The sequence below is a fragment of the Oncorhynchus nerka genome, linkage group LG7 (assembly GCF_034236695.1).
Source record: "Oncorhynchus nerka isolate Pitt River linkage group LG7, Oner_Uvic_2.0, whole genome shotgun sequence".
In the NCBI taxonomy this organism is placed as follows: Eukaryota; Metazoa; Chordata; class Actinopteri; order Salmoniformes; family Salmonidae; genus Oncorhynchus; species Oncorhynchus nerka.
Genome location: NC_088402.1, coordinates 51,033,913 through 51,053,878, shown reverse-complemented (window position 1 = coordinate 51,053,878; position 19,966 = coordinate 51,033,913). Strand labels below are relative to the sequence as shown.

The 19,966-nt window shown below is 41.5% G+C and overlaps 1 protein-coding gene across 2 annotated transcripts in view; it reads right to left on the bottom strand.

Annotated features, from left to right (window-relative positions):
• LOC115131876 (IQ motif and SEC7 domain-containing protein 1-like) overlaps positions 1-19,966 on the bottom strand; it is a 185,306-nt gene that overhangs the window by 115,029 nt on the left and 50,311 nt on the right. For both annotated transcript variants that reach the window (XM_029663945.2, XM_029663938.2), the window contains exons 2-3: positions 14,532-14,561; positions 3,730-3,837 (exon numbers count right to left, since the gene is read on the bottom strand). In XM_029663945.2, the coding sequence (XP_029519805.1) occupies positions 3,730-3,837; positions 14,532-14,561 (138 nt within the window). The remainder of the gene's footprint in view (positions 1-3,729; positions 3,838-14,531; positions 14,562-19,966) is intronic.

Below are 19,966 nucleotides of genomic sequence, written 5' to 3'. Positions count from 1 at the left end.
GCTGCCGGCCCAGATGGCATCCCTAGCCACGTCCTCAGAGCATGCGCAGACCAGTTGGCTGGTGTGTTTACGGACATATTCAACCAATCCCAATCCCTACCAATCCCACATGCTTCAAGATGGCCTCCATTGTTCCTGTTCCCAAGAAAGCGAAGGTAACTGAACTAAATTACTATTGCCCCCGAAGCACTCACTTCTGTCATCATGAAGTGCTTTGAGAGACTGGGTCTCGACCCTGCCCTATGCAACTGGGTCCTGGACTTCCTGACGGGCCCCCAGGTGGTGAAGGTAGGAAACAGCATCTCCACCCCGCTGATCCTCAACACTGGGGCCCCACAAAGGTGCGTTCTCAGCCCTCTCCTGTACTAGGGCCACCCACACATATAAAGAAATTTGGCTTGTCATCGAAATCGAACTTTTACAGATGTACAATCGAGAGAATCCTGTCGGGCTGTATCACCGCCTGGTACGGCAATTGCACCACCCTCAACTGCAAATCTCTGGCCACTTAAATAAATAGACTTAATAAAGGTACCACTAGTCACTTTAAATAACGCCACTTTAATAATGTTTACATATCCTACATTACTCATCTCATATGTATATACTGTATTCTACACCATCTACTGCATCTTGCCTGTGCCGCACGGCCATCCATATATTTATATGTACATATTCTTATTCATCCCTTCACATTTGTGTGTATAAGGTAGTTGTTGTGAATTTGTTAGATTACATGTTAGATATTACTGCATAGTCGGAACTAGAAGCACAAGCATTTCACTACACTCACATCTGCTAACCATGTGTATGTGACCAATAACATTTGATCAAGAAGTACAACATTACAAATCTTTTCTGAGATGAGATAATTAACTTCATATCTGTAATATTGTATAGCTTCGGATTTGTAATTTTGAGCAAAATAGGTACCTTTCTCAACTCATACGCTGCCTTTGAGAAGGGATTGAGTGACGATTAGTTTAGCAACCACGTGACGCAGCTTGACAACGTGAACGCGATTGGTCGACAGTCTGCTGGGGTTGGGGTGTTATACATTCCTCCATTAATTGCCCAATGGGATTCCTCTCTCCTTTCTCTAATATCTCTGGTAACGGCACCATGCAATGCACCCTGGACTTAAGAAGCTGACAAATAGGAGAAATGTGCTAGACCCTCTGTTAAACTACACATTTATCGCAAAAATATGATAAATGGCTCATTCGAGAGACGATATCCTCCCGAGTTATGACATCGGCCAGTATTGAAATCTGACATGTATGATAAACATACTTGCGATCTAAAAGTCATATTCTTATTATCTTCCAGTAGTGAGAGCAGCTTTATCGCAGTACTACGTCATACCGGCCAGATTTTTGCCTGCTTGAACGACAACTCAGAAACAAATGAAAACATGAAATGACCCAGGGAATAGATAGAACATCACTTAGAGATGCACAAAAACAATATAACATTCAAATTGGGTGAACCTTTCCTTTAAGGACTTTTACTGCATAGTGCTGAGCGATTAGTGCTTTTTTAAGTCTGTTCGGTTTCGGTTCAAGTATAGAAAAAAAAATGTAAGGTTTCCGATAAAAAAAATGTAACATTAAATGCACTATGCATTTTGTGGGTTGAATGCTGTAAAACCCGAATAAAACAATTAATAAAAAGTCCCATGATGGTAGTGATTGCCCATTACTGCTTATCATTTATTAACCATCATTTATTCACATTACGTTACTTTAATAAAATGGAAATTCAAATAATTGAACCCAAGTCAGTCAATTCGTTGCTTAAAAAAATGGGTGAAAGAAAGGAAATTTCAGTTAATTGTTCAGCAGTAATACTGCATGTACTGTGTACATAATGCTGAGCTGCAGTAATTAACACTTCTTAATAATGCTAATACATTTAAATGTAATAACCAGCTGGGGGATAAATTAACACAGCAGCCAACTAAAACAAATCAGTAAATTGTCCAAATAATCACTAATGTGTTGGGGGCATATTGGAGTGTTGTGCTCTGTCGTCAGTCAGCTGGTTGGTGATTAGGGACTGATTATGCTAACGAGTCTGTGAAATGATGAAGCAAAAACAACAGCGCTGCGAGCCAGCCTATCACGCTTCAAATCACATCCATTATTGTGTTGGCCTTCATAACCCATTTCACCTATTAGCTACTAAATCTGTTCCTGAAACAAACACTATCACAGAGGACACAACTGACCTGACATACTAATAATTCAATATGTTCACGATAATCTCCTCTGTTTCTCTGTAAAACGTCATAGAACCCCATGGCATTTAAATCAATGAAACACTTCACAACATCTACAATATCAGATACCCATATCTCAGGTCTTGGTCTCTCATTTCCATATAAACACACCGTAGATACAGATGTCAAATGTTTTTGAAATGAGCCTGGTATGAGCTTCGGGGATAATTTGGGCCTATAATGAGGAGGGCAGGCTATTGAGTGGGAGCTCATTGCTATTTGATGATGAAGCACAGGGCAATGAAGAAGCTTTGAATCCTTTAGAAGCTGTGTGTGTGTTGTGTGTGTGTGTGCTCTCTTATCTCGTCCGGCTCTTATTGTTTATTGAGAGGCTCTCAGGCTCCAGGTAGTGGGTGGTATTATACACCAACATCGTATCTCATTAGTGGACTACATAATGGACAGGATGCCCATCAGGAATGTCCGGGGGGGAAAAAACAACATGTCCCCCCCAGATGGATAAGGTATCACAATCAGCTCACTAGAATATGCCAATAGAGACTCAAACATGGTGCAACATATCTACCAGAAGGCAATTTTACTGTGAACTCTGTTTATAACAGTAACACAATCACATCAAACACTTAAGCCTTGTTCACACTGCAGGCCTTAACGCTCCAATCTGTTTTGGACTACTGACTGTCAAACAGCAAGTTTACAAGTGACCAAATTGTATGTATGTGTGTGTGTGTGTGTGTGGTGTGTGTGTGTGTGTTCAGAAAGCAGTCATTTGCTGACATGGCTAGGCTAGTTGTCATGGTAACGACCGGTGTGTGCACAATGGTATAGGCTGATTGGTGGTGAACCTTGTGCTTCCTATCACTCAGAAGTTGTGTAGCAATCTAAGGTGACAACAATGCCTGCCATGGACGTTTCCCATGTGCTTTGAATGTTACAAATCATAGTGTCAGAACACCTTTAAAGCCTCAAAAGGATAAGATGATCCAACTTCCAAAACAAGTAACCACGGCAGTCAACAAGATAGCTAGGTAGCGGTTTAGTTTTCTAGCACACTCACTCATTTGTTTGTAAACGATTAACAAGCTAGTTAGCTACCACATGTTGTTGTCAAACTGTCAGAGTAGCTAGCAAGCAACAAGATATGCCAAATAACAGTCTAAAAACCATTTGAGGGCAAATAAATCAGATTTGACCATTCAGACAAAGGCCAATAACAGGATTTGTTTCTTACTTCAAACCACCTACGAATGAGGTTTGAAATGTGGCTTGAAATATCAGAGTCTGTTCAGACTGCAGGAAAAATAACAGATTTTATTTCAGTCACTTCAAAACTGCCAATGTGAAAAAGGCTTTAGTCATCTGCAGTTTGAGGGCACCAGCTGTGATTAAAGCCAAACAAAACATTTCAGTGCTATCAAGCTTTAGGGGTCCATACAGGCACACTGAACACACACACACATCCGAACAAAAACAACATGTTACTGTACCCAAAAGAGGCAGACTTCCACTTGCGGCAGGGGAAACCTCTCCTACAGCCGGCTGACACCAGACTGGCAGGGTTCTCTGTCACGTCGATGGGCAGAGAGGCATGTCTCCTGTAGAGAGAAACAGAACACAGTCATCACAACCTGACTGGAGCCATTTCATTTGAAACTGAACGACAGGATAAATGTGTGTGTGTGTGTGTGAGTGCCTCAGGATTGTTCCCCAGGTGACAAGGGGATCTTTTTATGGAACCAGTTCAGCCAGTGGCACCTTCCTGCTTCACTCTCAACCTGAGCACTCATTTTCATACATCTATGTTTTACAATGGTGTATTATTGTGTTTAGGATATTAAATCACATACCCATGCTTTTCTGTTTAACACACATTTTAAAGAGAAAAAGCATTCAGGGTTGTGTACCAAAAAAAAAAAACTACAAATGTGCATGCTCTAGTTCCTGAACAGCACAGCTTGGAGAGCTCCAAAAAACTACTTCTAGATAAAGACTTCTTTGAGTCATAAAAATGCATTGAAATTAAGAACTGCGCACACTTTGTAGAGGTGTGTGGCCATTTGGAGACACCAGTTAGTCCTCTCCCTCAAACCCTTGTAATGTATGTTGTTGCACCTACCACACATTTTTCAGGAACATTCTTATCATGTTACTGAATGTATCCAGAGCATTTTACTTGGTCTAATCATTTTCCCATACTCTCCAAACTGTTCACTTTAAATTGCTACCATGGTTCATATTTCTTCAGTAAGAAACATTTCAATGTAGCCGTATCCATATAGACCAATTGAGTAAAGGGTTCACATCACACTAAAGAACTCAATTTGATGGTCTTTTTTTTTTACGCCTAGCACACATTACAATCTTTCCACAGAAGAGATGTATTGCCTGGAAAATCTACAGTTTAATCTGGAGTCTACGACATCATACATAATATATAATGTGGGGTTAACAAACACACTTAGTTCTCCCAAATCGCTCTTTCCACATCCTAAAATGAATCAGCTGAGCAGCAGGAGTATGGTTTTCATTATTCAGATGGTTCCGCTTGCATTATGATCTATTAACAGCTACACCATGGAAACGCAGTAGGTCATAATATTAACAATTCAGTAGAACAACAATATTTAGCGCAGGACAAATGAAATGATCAAATTAGTGAATTAATCAGCAACATGACATTGATGACATGTTTAGATCATATGCAGTAGAGCCATATAAACAAAATGTTCAGCAGCTGTACGGATACATTCATCATGAACACAGAGAGGCACTAGGAATGAAACACAATGGTGCAGTTCAGAGGTCACCTCCCAGAATACACCCGAACATGCCCAGCGGCATAATGAAGGTTCTGTCTATGGCAGCCGCTACCACATAAATCTCATTGTGACTTGTAAAAAAAACATCCTGAATACACTTCAATCCTACTTGTGAAAGAGGAAGGAGTGACATGAAGAAATGAAAAATAATTCCAAAGAAAGGACAAAAGAAATGGAAAGTAATTGCCCATGTAGACAGAAGGTCAGGTTATTTGTAGTGTTTCTACAGTCTTTGTATGTTTGTGTTCTGCGCTGAATTCTATTTTGTCAAGGACCTCTCCTCCTGATGTCGTTATGGCCATCTCTCTCCTTCTTTATCATCATATACCTGAAGTAGTTCTCCCCAGCAGCACTTCTCACTCATCTATAGAAGAGCTTCCATGATCCACCTTCGACCCGCTGGTGCCGGGACCATCCCCTCTTCAGTCCACCGCCAGTCTGCCATCAGTCTCTCAGAGGTGAGAACCTTCATTAAGCATGGAGCCATGTAACATCTGGTCTGAATGCTGAACAGTGGCCATTTTTCGCCATCACAGAACTCTGATCCCATCTCTGTCAGACACACAGAGCAGCAGGAAACGCTATCTGACATCTTTTATGAAAGAAGTTTGCTCAATCAGATTAACACTTGGCCTCAGTGTCTTCGCTAATGTTCAATGAACAATAGCTTGACTGGTAGGTAGGATGTGTGCAGTAATATTCTGTAATCCCTCTATTGAAATTCACAGCTATGTAAGAAAAGTAATTATAGCATGAATATAGGTGAGGAATTACAGTCGCCTTGTATTTTGCCATTATCACAGAGTATAATCAGTTCATGTCTTGCTTGAAAACACCTTCACAGAAAAGCTCAGAATGCACCGAAAAAGTTTTTTAATTTCTAATTTCTGCACACAAGCCATGATTAATATCAGTTGCAAATTGAATCAAGGGCTGATGCCATTTACTGCTGTTTGAATTATTAATTTCACAAATGCTAATGTCCCATCTCTCTCGCTCCCTTTCTCCACTGAATGAGTTTGGGGAGCTGTGAACCATGAATTACTCTGATTTCTTTCCTCTATTAGTGACTGGCAGGGCTGCAGAGACCAAACGCAGGCACACAGAGACACATCTCCAAATCGAAATCAGCAATGGGTGTTACACAACTCCACTGGTAAATTGTAGGAGAGCCTTTCTACAAGCCAGCAGGCTGAGGCAACTTAAAGGAAAATCATCATAAATAACTTCCGTTCTGCTTGGTCACCATAGATAGTGCAGTTTGAGTTCAGCTAGCTGTCTGTCTGTGCTGACTTGGATGTCATTCAAGGTGAAGCACAGTGCTGAGAATAATGGGAGGGGGGGTTATCAAAACAATACCAGGAAATTAATTCCATTGTAAACTGGGTGGTTCAAGCCCTGAATGCTGATTGGCTGACAGCCATGTTATATATATTTATATACAGTGGCAAGAAAAAGTGCGTGAACCCTTTGGAATTACCTGGATTTGTGCATAAATTGGTCATCAAATTTGATCTGATCTTCATCTAAGTCACAACAATAGACAAACACATTGTGCGTAAACTAATAACACACAAATTGTGTTTTTCTTGTCTATATTGAATACATCATTTGAACATTCACAGTGTAGGCTGGAAAAAGTATGTGAACCCCTAGGCTAATGACTTTTCCAAAAGCTATTTGTAGTCAGAAGTCAGCTAACCTAGAGCCCAATCAAGGAGACGAGACTGGAGATGTTGATTAGAGCTGCCTTGCCCTATAAAAAAAACTCACAAAATGTGATTTTTATTTTTAATTTGACCCCTTTTTCTCCCCAATTTTATGGTATCCAATTGTTTTTAGTAGCTACTATCTTGTCCCATCGCTACAACTCCCGTACGAGCTCGGGAGAGACGAAGGTTGAAAGTCATGCGTCCTCCGATACACAACCCAACCAAGCCGCACTGCTTCTTAACACAGAGCGCATCCAACCCGGAAGCCAGCCGCACCAATGTGTCGGAGGAAACACCGTGCACCTGGCAACCTTGGTTAGCGTGCACTGCGCCCGGCCCGCCACAGGAGTCGCTGGTGCGCGATGAGACAAGGATATCCCTACCGGCCAAACCCTCCCTAACACGGACGACGCTAGGCCAATTGTGCGTCGCCCCACGGACCTCTATATATGCCATTTTTATTAGGTACCCCACTTGTTCCAGAGAAGTGCTCACTCCTACAGACAGTGAGGCACATGACCATGGCTTGCTATATAAAGGAGGCAGAAAGGCATCGAGGCAGTCAGTTACTGTTCGATTGTATGTTAGAATGGCCAAAATGAGTGACCTAAGCAACTTTGAGGATGGTATGATTGCCGGAGTCAGGCACGCCGGTTCCAGTATCTCAGAATCTCCTACAACAGCCCTTAGTAGGGGGTTATTCACATGATAATCCCTGGGTTCTCATGCCTTATAGCTTAATCATTGGTCCAGAATGTTTTCAGTCTGACAGGGTGTGTCATGTGTGTGTTTTAAACAGAGGATGGTGGGAGTACAACTCAAGGACAAATCTCCTCTTCAGTGGGCTGTTATCAAAGTTCACCATCACTCTCCATGGCGATGAGATACATACACTCATGAGTAGCAGAGGACAACCTTGTTTGATCCCAATGAAGTGCAGTTGGGAAAACGTTTCAACTGTTTCCCTGGAGAACACTTCTAATGAATCCAGAGGCAAGGCACAGTGGCAGCAGAGTACAGTAGACACCTCTTCTACCCAGGGACTACAGTGAGTCCGCATGCAGCGACAGTTCCTGGCATCGCACTGTGACTGAGCAAGGTGCAAGCTTGCAGGTTAAACAGTAGGTTAAACAGTCCTGTCTTACTGTTGTCACCTTGTCACAGACATTTCCTGCTCCCCTGTTGATATAGCCCTGAGGTTCAAATGCAAAATTATTCCAGGTCTGTGTAATAGCTGTCCATCTAAGATTTACCACTCGCCCTAACCGAGGTCACTTCATGTGTGAAGTGCTAAAAGATGATCTGAAATAGGTGCAATTCTGTATAATTGCACATTCACTCAACTACCATCATCACATCATCATTATGCTGCAGTATGTACACGCTACAAAACATGACAGTGGTGTCTTCATCAGTTACTGATGTTTTAACACATAATCAGAAAGCATTGGCCTGAACATGAGGGATCAGAGCCGGTGCTTTGTTCTCTCTCCTTCACAGTAATAACAGTTAGGTTTTCTAATCACTCTCTATTTCAGTCTCCACACCTCCCTGCTGAGAATGACAAGGGAATGAAAAGCCACTGATTCTGTCAGGCCTCTTGTTGCAAAGTGCTTCCGTTGAGCCTCTACAGAGTTGGGGTGGCAGGTAGCCTAGTGGTTAGAATGTTGGGCCAGTAACCGAAAGGTTGCTGGATCAAATCCCCTGGCTGACAAGTTTAAAATCTGTCTTTCTGCCCCTCAACAAGGCAGTTAACCCACTGTTCCCCGGTAGGCCGTCATTGTAAATAAGAATTTGTTCTTACTGACTTGCCTAGTTAAATAAAGGTAAAATAAAAAGGCAAACAAGCAGGCAGGCATCACCACATTGAGCATGGTTATATGCACACAATAATGTGACTATTGTGGATAGTCGGGTTAATATAATAGTTTGTTTAAAACGTTTACCTGCTTTGCAAGAAGAACAATCCCCCTAATAATACTGTTTATGACTAATGCCATTCTCTGCATTCTACCACAATCAGTTTAATGTTGATTAATTAGTGTGTATGCAAACATACTCATTGTCAATCCGCTTTGGACCCACATTACTCCTCCCCATGTAACAGGAGGAACCTCATTCAGGACAACAAATGGCTACTATGACTGGAAGCCATATGGATGTTGTATGATCAAATGGTTTCATAATAACAATGATAATTGGATTCAATCTAGAGAGATGGTAGAGAGTTGCATTTACCTGTGGTTCCTGTGTTTCAGAATTCATAGGATAATATAACTACCCTTTTGTGAAACACACACCAACATACTTATTTGCACACACTGAAAAACAGGAAGTGTTATTCAAATATTTATCACACTTGAATGAACACTGCTTACATTCATCCCCAACCCTCGTACTGTATTGAGTGTCTGACTGTGACTGCTGGTGATCTCTCCAGCTCCCTCCAGCCTATTGTTCCCTGCTAGTCAGGGTTTATGAACGGGTGCTGCTTTACACATCAAAACCAGGTCATTGAGGCTGTTCTGAGGCTGTTCTGAGGCTGTTCACACAAGCAGTCAGTCAGTCTCTCACATTGCTGGCTCCTAATCACGTCTGAATGAAGCCATCCATTTTGATTAGTGGAGAAGGCCAATTAATCACAGCCATGTTGTTATTCTTCGCTCATTAGTTCCCCTACACGTCCGCTCACTGTCAGCTACAGTACCTCACCTCAGAAAAGCACATTCTCAGGTACAATGACTTTTCCATGTTTAATGATAGCGAGAGCTGGCCAACTAGGTATGTAATGCACTAGATTTTAAACAGCCAGGCTCAGTTTAGGTCATGGTGTAGCTGCATATTAACATGCAAGAGACTTGTAAGCAATATGACTATGAGCCTAGTGAGTGTCGCAGGAGAGTGGTACCTCAGTGGCTGTGGAGTGGTTTTGAATTTGAAGAGCCTGGCTTACTTTGAGCTTCAGTATTGTATATCAAAAGGGAAAGACTAGGGTCTGTGATCTAGAGCACAGTTTGGGTCTTTACGTGTAAAAAAAATATACATGTCAAATAACATTACTTGATGTGCCAAGTGAGCTTGTTGACCATTCAGGACCTGAATGTGACTGCACATCACATAATAATTTAACACGTTCATGAATTTTGGACATAGTGATTACACATTGATTACAGCATCACCATATTTCATAGCGATTCACCGATATGTATGCCATGATTCTGGTAAAGCTTTTTCGGGCACCTCCCAATGCCGCAAGAGGCAGACACACACTTCCCTAAGCTCTCGGGCAGTGCTGGTCAGAAAAAAGCTAGCTAGTTGTTGGATGCAAACAATGTTCTCCTCCAAAAACACAGCAAAACAACAATCTGTTTCAGTAGCTATAGTTAGCGAGCTAACTATCTAGCAAGGTGTCATCTAAAATACCCCTCATTTATAAGACAGCTTTTGTATTTGGGTGATGGTCCCATGCTTAGTCATGCTTATAATGTTAGCATGGGGCAACAGGGCTAGGTACTGTAGCTGGCTAGCTGTAGCTGGCTAGCTTGCCGAGTTTGTTACCTAGCTAGCTGGCAGGCAGAAGCAGCAGGATCACCATCCTATCTCCCCTGCCTCTGGGATGGTTGCATGTCAGGGAGAATGTTGGACTACCAAGCTAACCATTTTTTATCCTGCTCATTTGATCCTGATCTTATTTCAAATGCTCACACAGACATTTTCCCATTCGGTTGAACAAATAATGGCTTATTACCTAACGCGGTATTTTAAACACATTGTGACTGGTGTGTGTGCTTGTTTGCAGACTTAGTTGTTTACAGCTTTGACAGCGCTACTGACCGTAGTGGTGAAACTTGGCTTGCTAATTGCAGATTCGGCGCGCGCAACATTCTAAAAAATAATCTTGTTATTTGACACGTCAAATTGTCAGTTTAAAAGACGCATCAAATATTGTTATTGGACTTGTATCTTTTATCACACGCATTAGACCCAAACGGCATCCCATACTGTGAGGTTGTAGGCCTGTGCTGGTAGTCTTGGGACTGTATTAGTGCTGAACATGGTGGTGGATGTTGAAGCAATTTCACTCAGCCGGGCCCTGGTTTTACGTATTGATGTAGAAAGACTACAGACATATACACAACGTGAATTTCTGTCTGGGGAGTGGATTAGCAGTGGTAGCAGTCGATGCATACTAGCTCTTGGATGACTAAAAGTGTAGATGAAATAGCGGCTGCTACTGTAGTTATGATGAATGACACTACCCATGTGTGTGGGTAAAGGCTTAATTAGCGGGATGAGTTATTGGCCAGTTATCTCAGAAAGCCTGATAGCTGATTGAAAAGAGGCCCAAGTCTCTTGTGTTTCACAGTTTGAGTCCCTGGCAGACACGCAGCATCTTTAGTAAGAGCGTCTGCTAAATGACTTAAATGTAAATGTAAATGTACACTGGCTCTGCTGGTGATGCTGCTCAGTGGGTGAGCACACACACACACACACACACACAGGAAAAGACAACGACACCTCTGGGGCTCAGCCCGCTCTTTCACCTTCGCCTCAGTAAGAGAGGACAGCCAGTACGTAACACAAGAGGCCGGAGCACAACAAATAACATGGGAGGAAAGAACAGAGATGGCCTGAATCTAATGTACAGTTGAAGTCAGAAGTTTACACTTAGGTTGGAGTCATGAAAACTTGCTTTTCAAACACTCCATACATTTCTTGTTAACTTCTTATGGCTGGGGGGCAGTATTGAGTAGCTTGGATGAATAAGGTGCCCAGAGTAAACTGCCTGCTACTCAGGCCCAGAAGCTAAGATATGCATATTATTAGTAGATTTGGATAGAAAACACTCTGAAGTTTCTAAAACGGGTTTGAATGATGTCTGTGAGTATAACAGAACTCATATGGCAGGCAAAAACCTGAGAAAAATCCAACCAGGGAGTGGGAAATCTGAGGCTTGTTGGTTTTCAACTCATTGCCTATCCAAGATAGTGTGTAAATTTGGTCCGATTGCACTTCCTATCTACTTTGTGCATGACACAAGTCATTTGTCCAACAATTGTTTACAGACAGATTATTTCACTTATAACTCATTGTATCACAATTCCAATGGGTCAGTAGTTAACATACACTAAGTTGACTGTGCCTTTAAACAGCTCGGAAAATTACAGGAAAATTACAGAAAATGACATCATGGCTTTAGAAGCTTCATCGGAGTCAATTGGAGGTGTACCTGTGGATGTATTTGTGCCTCTTTGCTTGACATCATGGGAAAATCAAAAGAAATCAGCCAAGACCTCAGAAAAAGAATTGTAGACCTCCACAAGTCTGGTTCACCCTTGGGAGCAATTTCCAAATGCCTGAAGGAACCACGACCAATCTGTACAAACAATAGTAGGCAAGTAATATACACCATGGGACCACACAGCCGTCATACCACTTAGGAGGGAGAAGCGTTCGGGCTCCTAGAGATGAGCGTATTTTGGTGCGAAAAGTGCAAATCAATAGCACAACAGCAGCAAAGGACCTTGTGGAGGAAACAGGTGCTGGAGGAAACAGGTACAAATGTATATATATCCAGAGTAAAACGTAACCTGAAAGGCCGCTCAGCAAGGAAGAAGCCACTCCTCCAAAACCGCCATAAAAAAAGCCCGACTACGGTTTGCAACTGCACATGGAGACAAAGATCACACTTTTTGGAGAAATGTCCTCTGGTCTAATGTAACAAAAATAGAACTGTTTGGTCATAATGACCATCGTTATGTTTTGAGGAAAAAGGGGGAGGCTTGCAAGCCGAAGAACACCATCCCAGCCGTGAAGCACAGGGGTGGCAGCATCATGCTCATGTTGTGGGGGTGCTTTACTGCAGGAAGGACTGGTGCACTTCACAAAATAGATGGCATAATGAGGAGAAAAATTATGTGGATATATTGAACAACATCTCAAGACATCAGTCAGGAAATATACTCAATTAGTATTTGGTAGCATTGCATTTAAATTGTTTAACTTGGGTCAAACTTTTCAGGTAGCCTTCCACAAGCTTCCCACAATAAGTTGGGTGAATTTTGGCCATTCCTCCTGACAGAGCTGGTGTAACTGTCAGGTTTGTAGGCATCCTTACTCACACACGCTTTTTCAGTTCTGCCCACAAATGATCTATTATCTTTGTGATGGCCACTCCAATACCTTGACTTTGTTGTCCTTAAGCCATTTTGCCACAACTTTGGAAGTATGCTTGGGGTCATTGTCCATTTGGAAGACCCTTTTGCGACCAAGCTTTAATGTAAACTTCTGACCCATTGGGAATGTGATGAAATCAATAAAAGCTGAAATAAATCACTATTATTCTGACATTTCACATTCTTAAAATAAAGTGTTGATCCTTACTGACCTAAGACAGGGAATTTTTACTAGGATTAAATGTCAGGAATTGTTAAAAACTGTATTTGGCTAAGGTGTATGTAAACTTCCGACTTCATCTGTATATCAACAGTGGTGGAAAAAGTACTCAATTGTCATACTAAAAGTAAAGATACCTGAATAGAAAATGACTCAGGGTAAAAGTGAAAGTCACCCAGTAAAATACTACTAGAGTAAAAGTCTAAAAGTATTTGGTTTTAAATATACATAAGTACCACAAGTAAATGTAATTGTTGTACCTATGTATCAAAAGTAAAAGTATAATTATTTCAAATTCCTTATATTAAGAAAACTTGTTGTTTTCTTAATTTACAGATAGCCAGGGGCACACTCCAACACATCATTTACAAACAAAGCATTTGTGTTTAGTGAGTCCGCCACATCAGAGGCAGTAGTGTGTGAATGACTTTTGGGTGTCAGGGAAAAGTAAAAAGTACTTTCTTTAGGAATGTAGTGTAGTAAAAGATGGCAAAAATATAAATGGTAAAGTAAAGCACAGACACCAAAAAACTACTTAAGTAGTACTTTAAAGTATTTTTACACCAATGTATATCAACAACACAAACTCAGCTCCTCTAGGGTTCTCTCCATTCTCAGAAAGCTCAGACAGACAACACTTGAGAAGCAGGAGGAAGAGTGTAATTCACCATCTGCTCAACAGGAGCATATGTGCTGCTTACCCAAGATATTACATCCTATATACTATGGAGAGAAGGAGCTGGAGACAACTGGGCTTATTTACTAGGGACCGGGAAGCAAAGCACCTCTACTCAACATGCCAGTCGTGTTTTCCAGCCCTAGGCACATCACATCAATGATGTATGCTGATTCCAACTTTAAATCACTCCACTGCTTTCACAATTACTGAGACACTCCCATATAAACCTCATGCCACAGAGACTGTATAACTCAAATACAACAGTTAATTGTACTCAATGCAGTCATGGGTTGCACTCAACACAACCTCAATGCAACCTTGGGTTGCACTCAACTCTCAAACCCATCATTTCTCCCATCATAATGGCCACTAGTGGACATTGAGACACATCATCAGCACCTAGCTGCTACTATCATCACCTGAGGACAATCACTCAGGTCTCTGCTACTGCAGCATGTTTTAATCACAGGGTCCGTCAGCTATAGACTGGAGAATGTAGGGCATCATATGTTATCTAGAACCAGAACCTACTCAAGAGAAATCGTGGGTGGAGAGAGAGCGAGAAAGAAAGAGAGACAGGAAAACAGAGAGAAAGACAGAGACAGAGAAAAAGTGTCCTTGGTCAGAGTTAATAAAGTGCTACCTGAATACGTGCATTACATCATGAGTAATCGTGTACATACCTGACCATTCTCGAACTGTCACATTCAGATCTGGAAAACAAAGAGGCAATAGATTAGTGTGTTAATCAATTCATTGTAAGTTTATATAAATTAACTGACATTCAATACTAGCGCACAGTATATGGAAACATCTAATTGAAACAATGATCAATTAATCAAGGACGATATGACAATATAAATGACTAGCTATCTAGCTTGGTTTCTTCATTCAGTCAGTGATTAAGTATAGTGATATATAAGACATATTACAGGGACCCTGCAGCACCGAGCGCTTTGCTAAGAGCTGCCTACAATAGAAAAGACCAAACTGAACAGATAAGTTAGGCCAATTACACGGAAACTGAATTACACTGAGAATCAAATTGTTCCCTTTAAAATGTATGCCAAAAAGAAACCACTGATTTCAAAGTTTAACAAATGATTTGTATTTATTTTCTATCACATTTATTTAACCAGGTAGGCAAGTTGAGAACAAGTTCTCATTTACAATTGCGACCTGGCCAAGATAAAGCAAAGCAGTTTGACACATACAACAACACAAGAGTTACACATGGAGTGAAAACAGTCAATAAGTCAATAATACAGTAGAAAAATAAGTCTATATACGATGTGAGCAAATGAGGTGAGATAAGGGAGGTGAAGGCAAAAAAAAAAAGGCCATGGTGGCAAAGTAAATACAATATAGCAAGTAAAACACTGGAATGGTAGATTTGCAGTGGAAGAATGCGCGAAGTAGAAATATAAATAATGGGGTGCAAAGGAGCAAAATAAATAAATACAGTAGGGGAAGAGGTAGTTGATTGGGCTAAATTATAGATGGGTTATGTGCAGGTGCAGCAATCTGTGAGCTGCTCTCACAGCTGGTGCTTAAAGCTAGTGAGGGAGATAAGTGTTTCCAGTTTCAGAGATTTTTGTAGTTCGTTCCAGTCATTGGCAGCAGAGAACTGGAAGGAGAGGTGGAATTGGTTTTGGGGGTGACCAGAGAGATATACCTGCTGGGGCACGTGCTACAGGTGGGTGCTGCTATGGTGACCAGCGAGCTGAGATAAGGGGGGACTTTACCTAGCAGGGTCTTGTAGATGACCTGGAGCCAGTGGGTTTGGTGACGAATATGAAGCGAGGGCCAGCCAACGAGAGCGTACAGGTCGCAGTGGTGGGTAGTATATGGGGCTTTGGTGACAAAACGGATGGCACTGTGATAGACTGCATCAAATTTATTGAGTAGGTTATTGGAGGCTATTTTGTAAATGACATCGCCGAACTCGAGGATCGGGATGATAGTCCGTTTTAAGAGGGTATGTTTGGCAGCATGAGTGAAGGATGATTTGTTGCGAAATAGGAAGCCAATTCTAGATTTAACTTTGGATTGGAGATGTTTGTCTAACCAGACGCCTAACCAGACACCTAGGTATTTGTAGTTGTCCACATATTCTAAGTCAGAACCGTCCAGTGTAGTGATGCTGGACGGGCGGGCAGGTACAGGCAGCGATCGGTTGAAGAGCATGCATTTAGTTTTACTTGTATTTAAGAGCAGTTGGAGGCCACGGAAGGAGAGTTGTATGGCATTGAAGCTAGTCTGGAGGGTTGTTAACACAGTGTCCAAAGAAGGGCTAGAAGTATACAGAATGGTGTCGCCTGCGTAGAGGTGGATCTGAGACTCACCAGCAACAAGAGCGACATCATTGATGTATACAGAGAAGAGAGTGAGCCCAAGAATTGAACCCTGTGGCACCCCCATAGAGACTGCCAGAGGCCCGGACAACAGGCCCTCCGATTTGACACACTGAACTCTATCAGAGAAGTAGTTGGTGAACCAGGCAAGGCAATCATTTGGGAAAATAAGGCTATCGAGTCTGCCGATGAGGATGTGGTAATTGACAGAGTCGAAAGCCTTGGCCAGGTCAATGAATACGGCTGCACAGTATTGTTTCTTATCGATGGTGGTTAAGATATCGTTTAGGACCTTGAGCGTGGCTGAGGTGCTGTTTGGTCGGTAATCTGTTTGTTGACTTGGCTTTCGGAGACGTTAGAAAGGCAGGGTAGGATAGATATAGGTTTGTAGCAGTTTGATCAGGGAGGTCATGATGGACACTCTGACAGAGCTCCAGAGTACCTCTGTGCAGATGGGAGAACCTTCCAGAAGGACAACCATCTCTGCAGTACTCCACCAATCAGGTCTTTATGGTAGAGTGGCAGCGGAAAGCCACTCCACAGTAAAAAGCAAATGACAGTCCACTTGGAGACTGCCAAAAAGCACCTAAAGGACTCTCAGACCATGAGAAACGAGATTATGTGGTCTGATGAAACCCAGACTGAACTCATTGGCCTGAATTCCAGGCATCACATCTGGAGGAAAACTGGCACCCTCCCTACGGAGAAGCATGGTGGTGGCAGCATCATGCTGTGGGGATGTTTTTCAGGGGCAGGAACTGGGAGACCAGTCAAGATGAACAGAGCAAAGTACAGAGAGATCCTTCATGGAAACCTGCTCCAGAGCGCTCAGGACCTCAGACTAGGACCTTCCAAGAGGACAACAACCCTAAGCACAGAGCCAAGACAACGCAGGAGTGGCTTCGGGACAAGTCTCTTAATGTTATTGAGTCGGACAGCCAGAGCCCAGACTTGAACCCGAGCGCTGCAACAATAATAACAATAACAATATTTAATAAAGAATGCAACTCAATTAGATCCACATTCGATTGGAGAGAAATATCCCCACCGTGCCACCATGCCTATAATGATAGAGGCATAGGTCTGGTTGGCCACAAGCTGTGCTGGAATGGAGCTACACATTTTTATTTATTTTTTAGATACTCCAGAGAACCCAAGACAAGTGGGTAGAATTCCGAATTTCAACCTTTAGGTAACAAAAACAGTTTTACAAGGACTGTATGGGAAGAGGATAGCGCTCACTTCTTGAGGGAGGGTTTCAATTCATTTGGAGGTGTATTGTGACCTGGAACGAACGTGGAAAATACATTGCATTTGAAAAAATGTAATCAACCAGTACTGTACAATGTGTGATGTCCAAACTTGTTAAACATAAGACGTCTATAATAGTTTTTTGATCTGGACCAACCAAATGTGGTCTTGTTTGGGGGCGAAGCTTATTACAAAAATAGCCTGTGCGTAGAATAATAACCAAATATGCAAAACAAGGACATTACATATTTCTACCTTTGTGTACCTATTCAGGATACATCACCATGAAGAGAATGATATTCGGATCCATAATTATGCATTCTGTATAGTACAGATCAGGGACCCGTAATTCCGTTAGCGGGTGAAAATCCACTTCACCTACTGTAGGTCGCTGACACCACATTCCTTCTGCAGACATCTTTGAATCTCAATTCAGAAAACGTGGTCTCGTAAAAAACTGAGCGAGATTTTACTGTAATTCTGTTCCCAAATGTAGCATCTGCACAGTTCTTCCAGTAAATGTGTTTTTGTGAACATTTGTGTAAATTATTCAAAGTAGTCCTTGTGCATAGAGTTATATGGTTTGTAGGCTGGGTAATTGCCAGGGACCTCACGATACGATAATATTATGATACTTTGGTGCCGATACAATAAGTATTGCGATTCTCACGATACTATAAATATTGAGATTCGATACTGTGATTTTACTGCAATTCGATGTTCCAATCATATTGCTCACCATATGTCTGCTGCAGAGGGACAAGAGAGACAAAAAAAAACACGTTTTGATCAGTCATGTAAAAAAAAAATAAAAAGTGCTGAAACCAAATTGCCTCACTATTTCAAACGAAGATGGAGAACAAGCTAATGTTGGGATTCGTTCCTTGTCAATCATTTGCTCATTGGTGAAATTAGCATTCAGACAATATCTTTAAGTAAATCAATCATTCATTTAATGCAATTGCAGACAGACGTTGAGAACAGGAACATAGCATGCATGTTTCTGAGTAAGTTCTGCAAATTGTTCTGCACTGCCTTCGTCATTCTACTCATGAGACCAAAACCATGCCTACACAGCTATATAAACAAGAGTTTTAGTGTTATCTAAAATAGCAGTAAATGTCCACTCCCCAAGTTGATTTATAGTGGAATGTCTGACTAGTCTCTAATCTCTTACACTCCCCTACAGAGTTCTGTCTGTCACACATTTCTCAGAGTTTCTTTATAAGGAGGCAGAGATTAGAAAAGACTGGAACAATATTAAACCTTTATAATGAATATAAATACATTGTTAATCTGTAGTCTAGGACACTATACATGTAAGGAGAGAGGGGTCTTATAACCCCTCCCCTTCTATTAATATAATATGTATAATCAATTATTATAATATATCAAACATTTGGTACAGCCCCTATCATGACCCCAAGGTGAACCCCCGACACTATGAAGGAAACATACTGGAGTTTTGGTACAGGTACAGACTAGCACAAAACAAACTGCGATATTGTCAAAACAATATCATCAAAATGAATATCCCGAAGTGTAACTACTTTTTTTCCCATCACTAATGGTTTGTTAAACTTTGAAATCAATGGTTTTTGGTTGGCATACATTTTAAAGTGAAAAATGTGAATCAAAGCGTAATTCCGTTAACGTGGAATTGCACAAATGCCACTCTACCGTTAAAGGAAACTGCTCTGTACATGGCTGTTCTCTGGAACCCAGCCATCAGGGCCAATATAGCTACATTTATGTGCACACTGATCGCATAGCCATTTTCCTCACACGGAGTACCTTCCTCAGCATTTTCATTAATTATGAATGGACAGGAAATTGCTTGAGTTACTTACTGAAATGGATAGTTACTGTAAATAATATTTTCACATGAACCTCCCCTTGTACTGTAAAACAAATTGCACCCCCCCAATGATTACGACCACAAATAAGAACTGAGCTCACTCTATCTGCCCGTTTCATTACACTACGATCAGAGCCGGCTGCAGACAATGATCAGCTAGGGGGAAATCACATTTTCAACATTCTGGTGCTATATTTATAATTATATAAAATATATGCACCAACAGGTTTCTGTGCCAATGCACCAGACAACCAATAAGAAAAGCATAACTGCATACCGATTACCAACTTTGGGACACCACAATCAAATTGACATAGTCTATCTCAACAAACAGAAAATAGATCCCTCCCTACCTTATATCCAGTATCGAAGGCTTGGCTTGACAATCTCTGAATGTCATTCAACTTTTTGGTGTTTTGTAACAGATAGTGGTCAACGTCCGCGGTTCTAAAACATCACTGCTCTGTTGAATTGGCGCCTTTTCCTTGACCATGTTGCTATATGCATATAGCAAAGTTGATCAGCATATTGGTGTTGAGAACAATGCGGCAGGGGCAGCAGTGGAGTTAGGAGACAAGAAAACAGCTATTGCCTTAATTGTCTAAGAAAAGTGAGGAAAGAGTGAACCAACTTTTTAAATGTAACCTTTATTTAA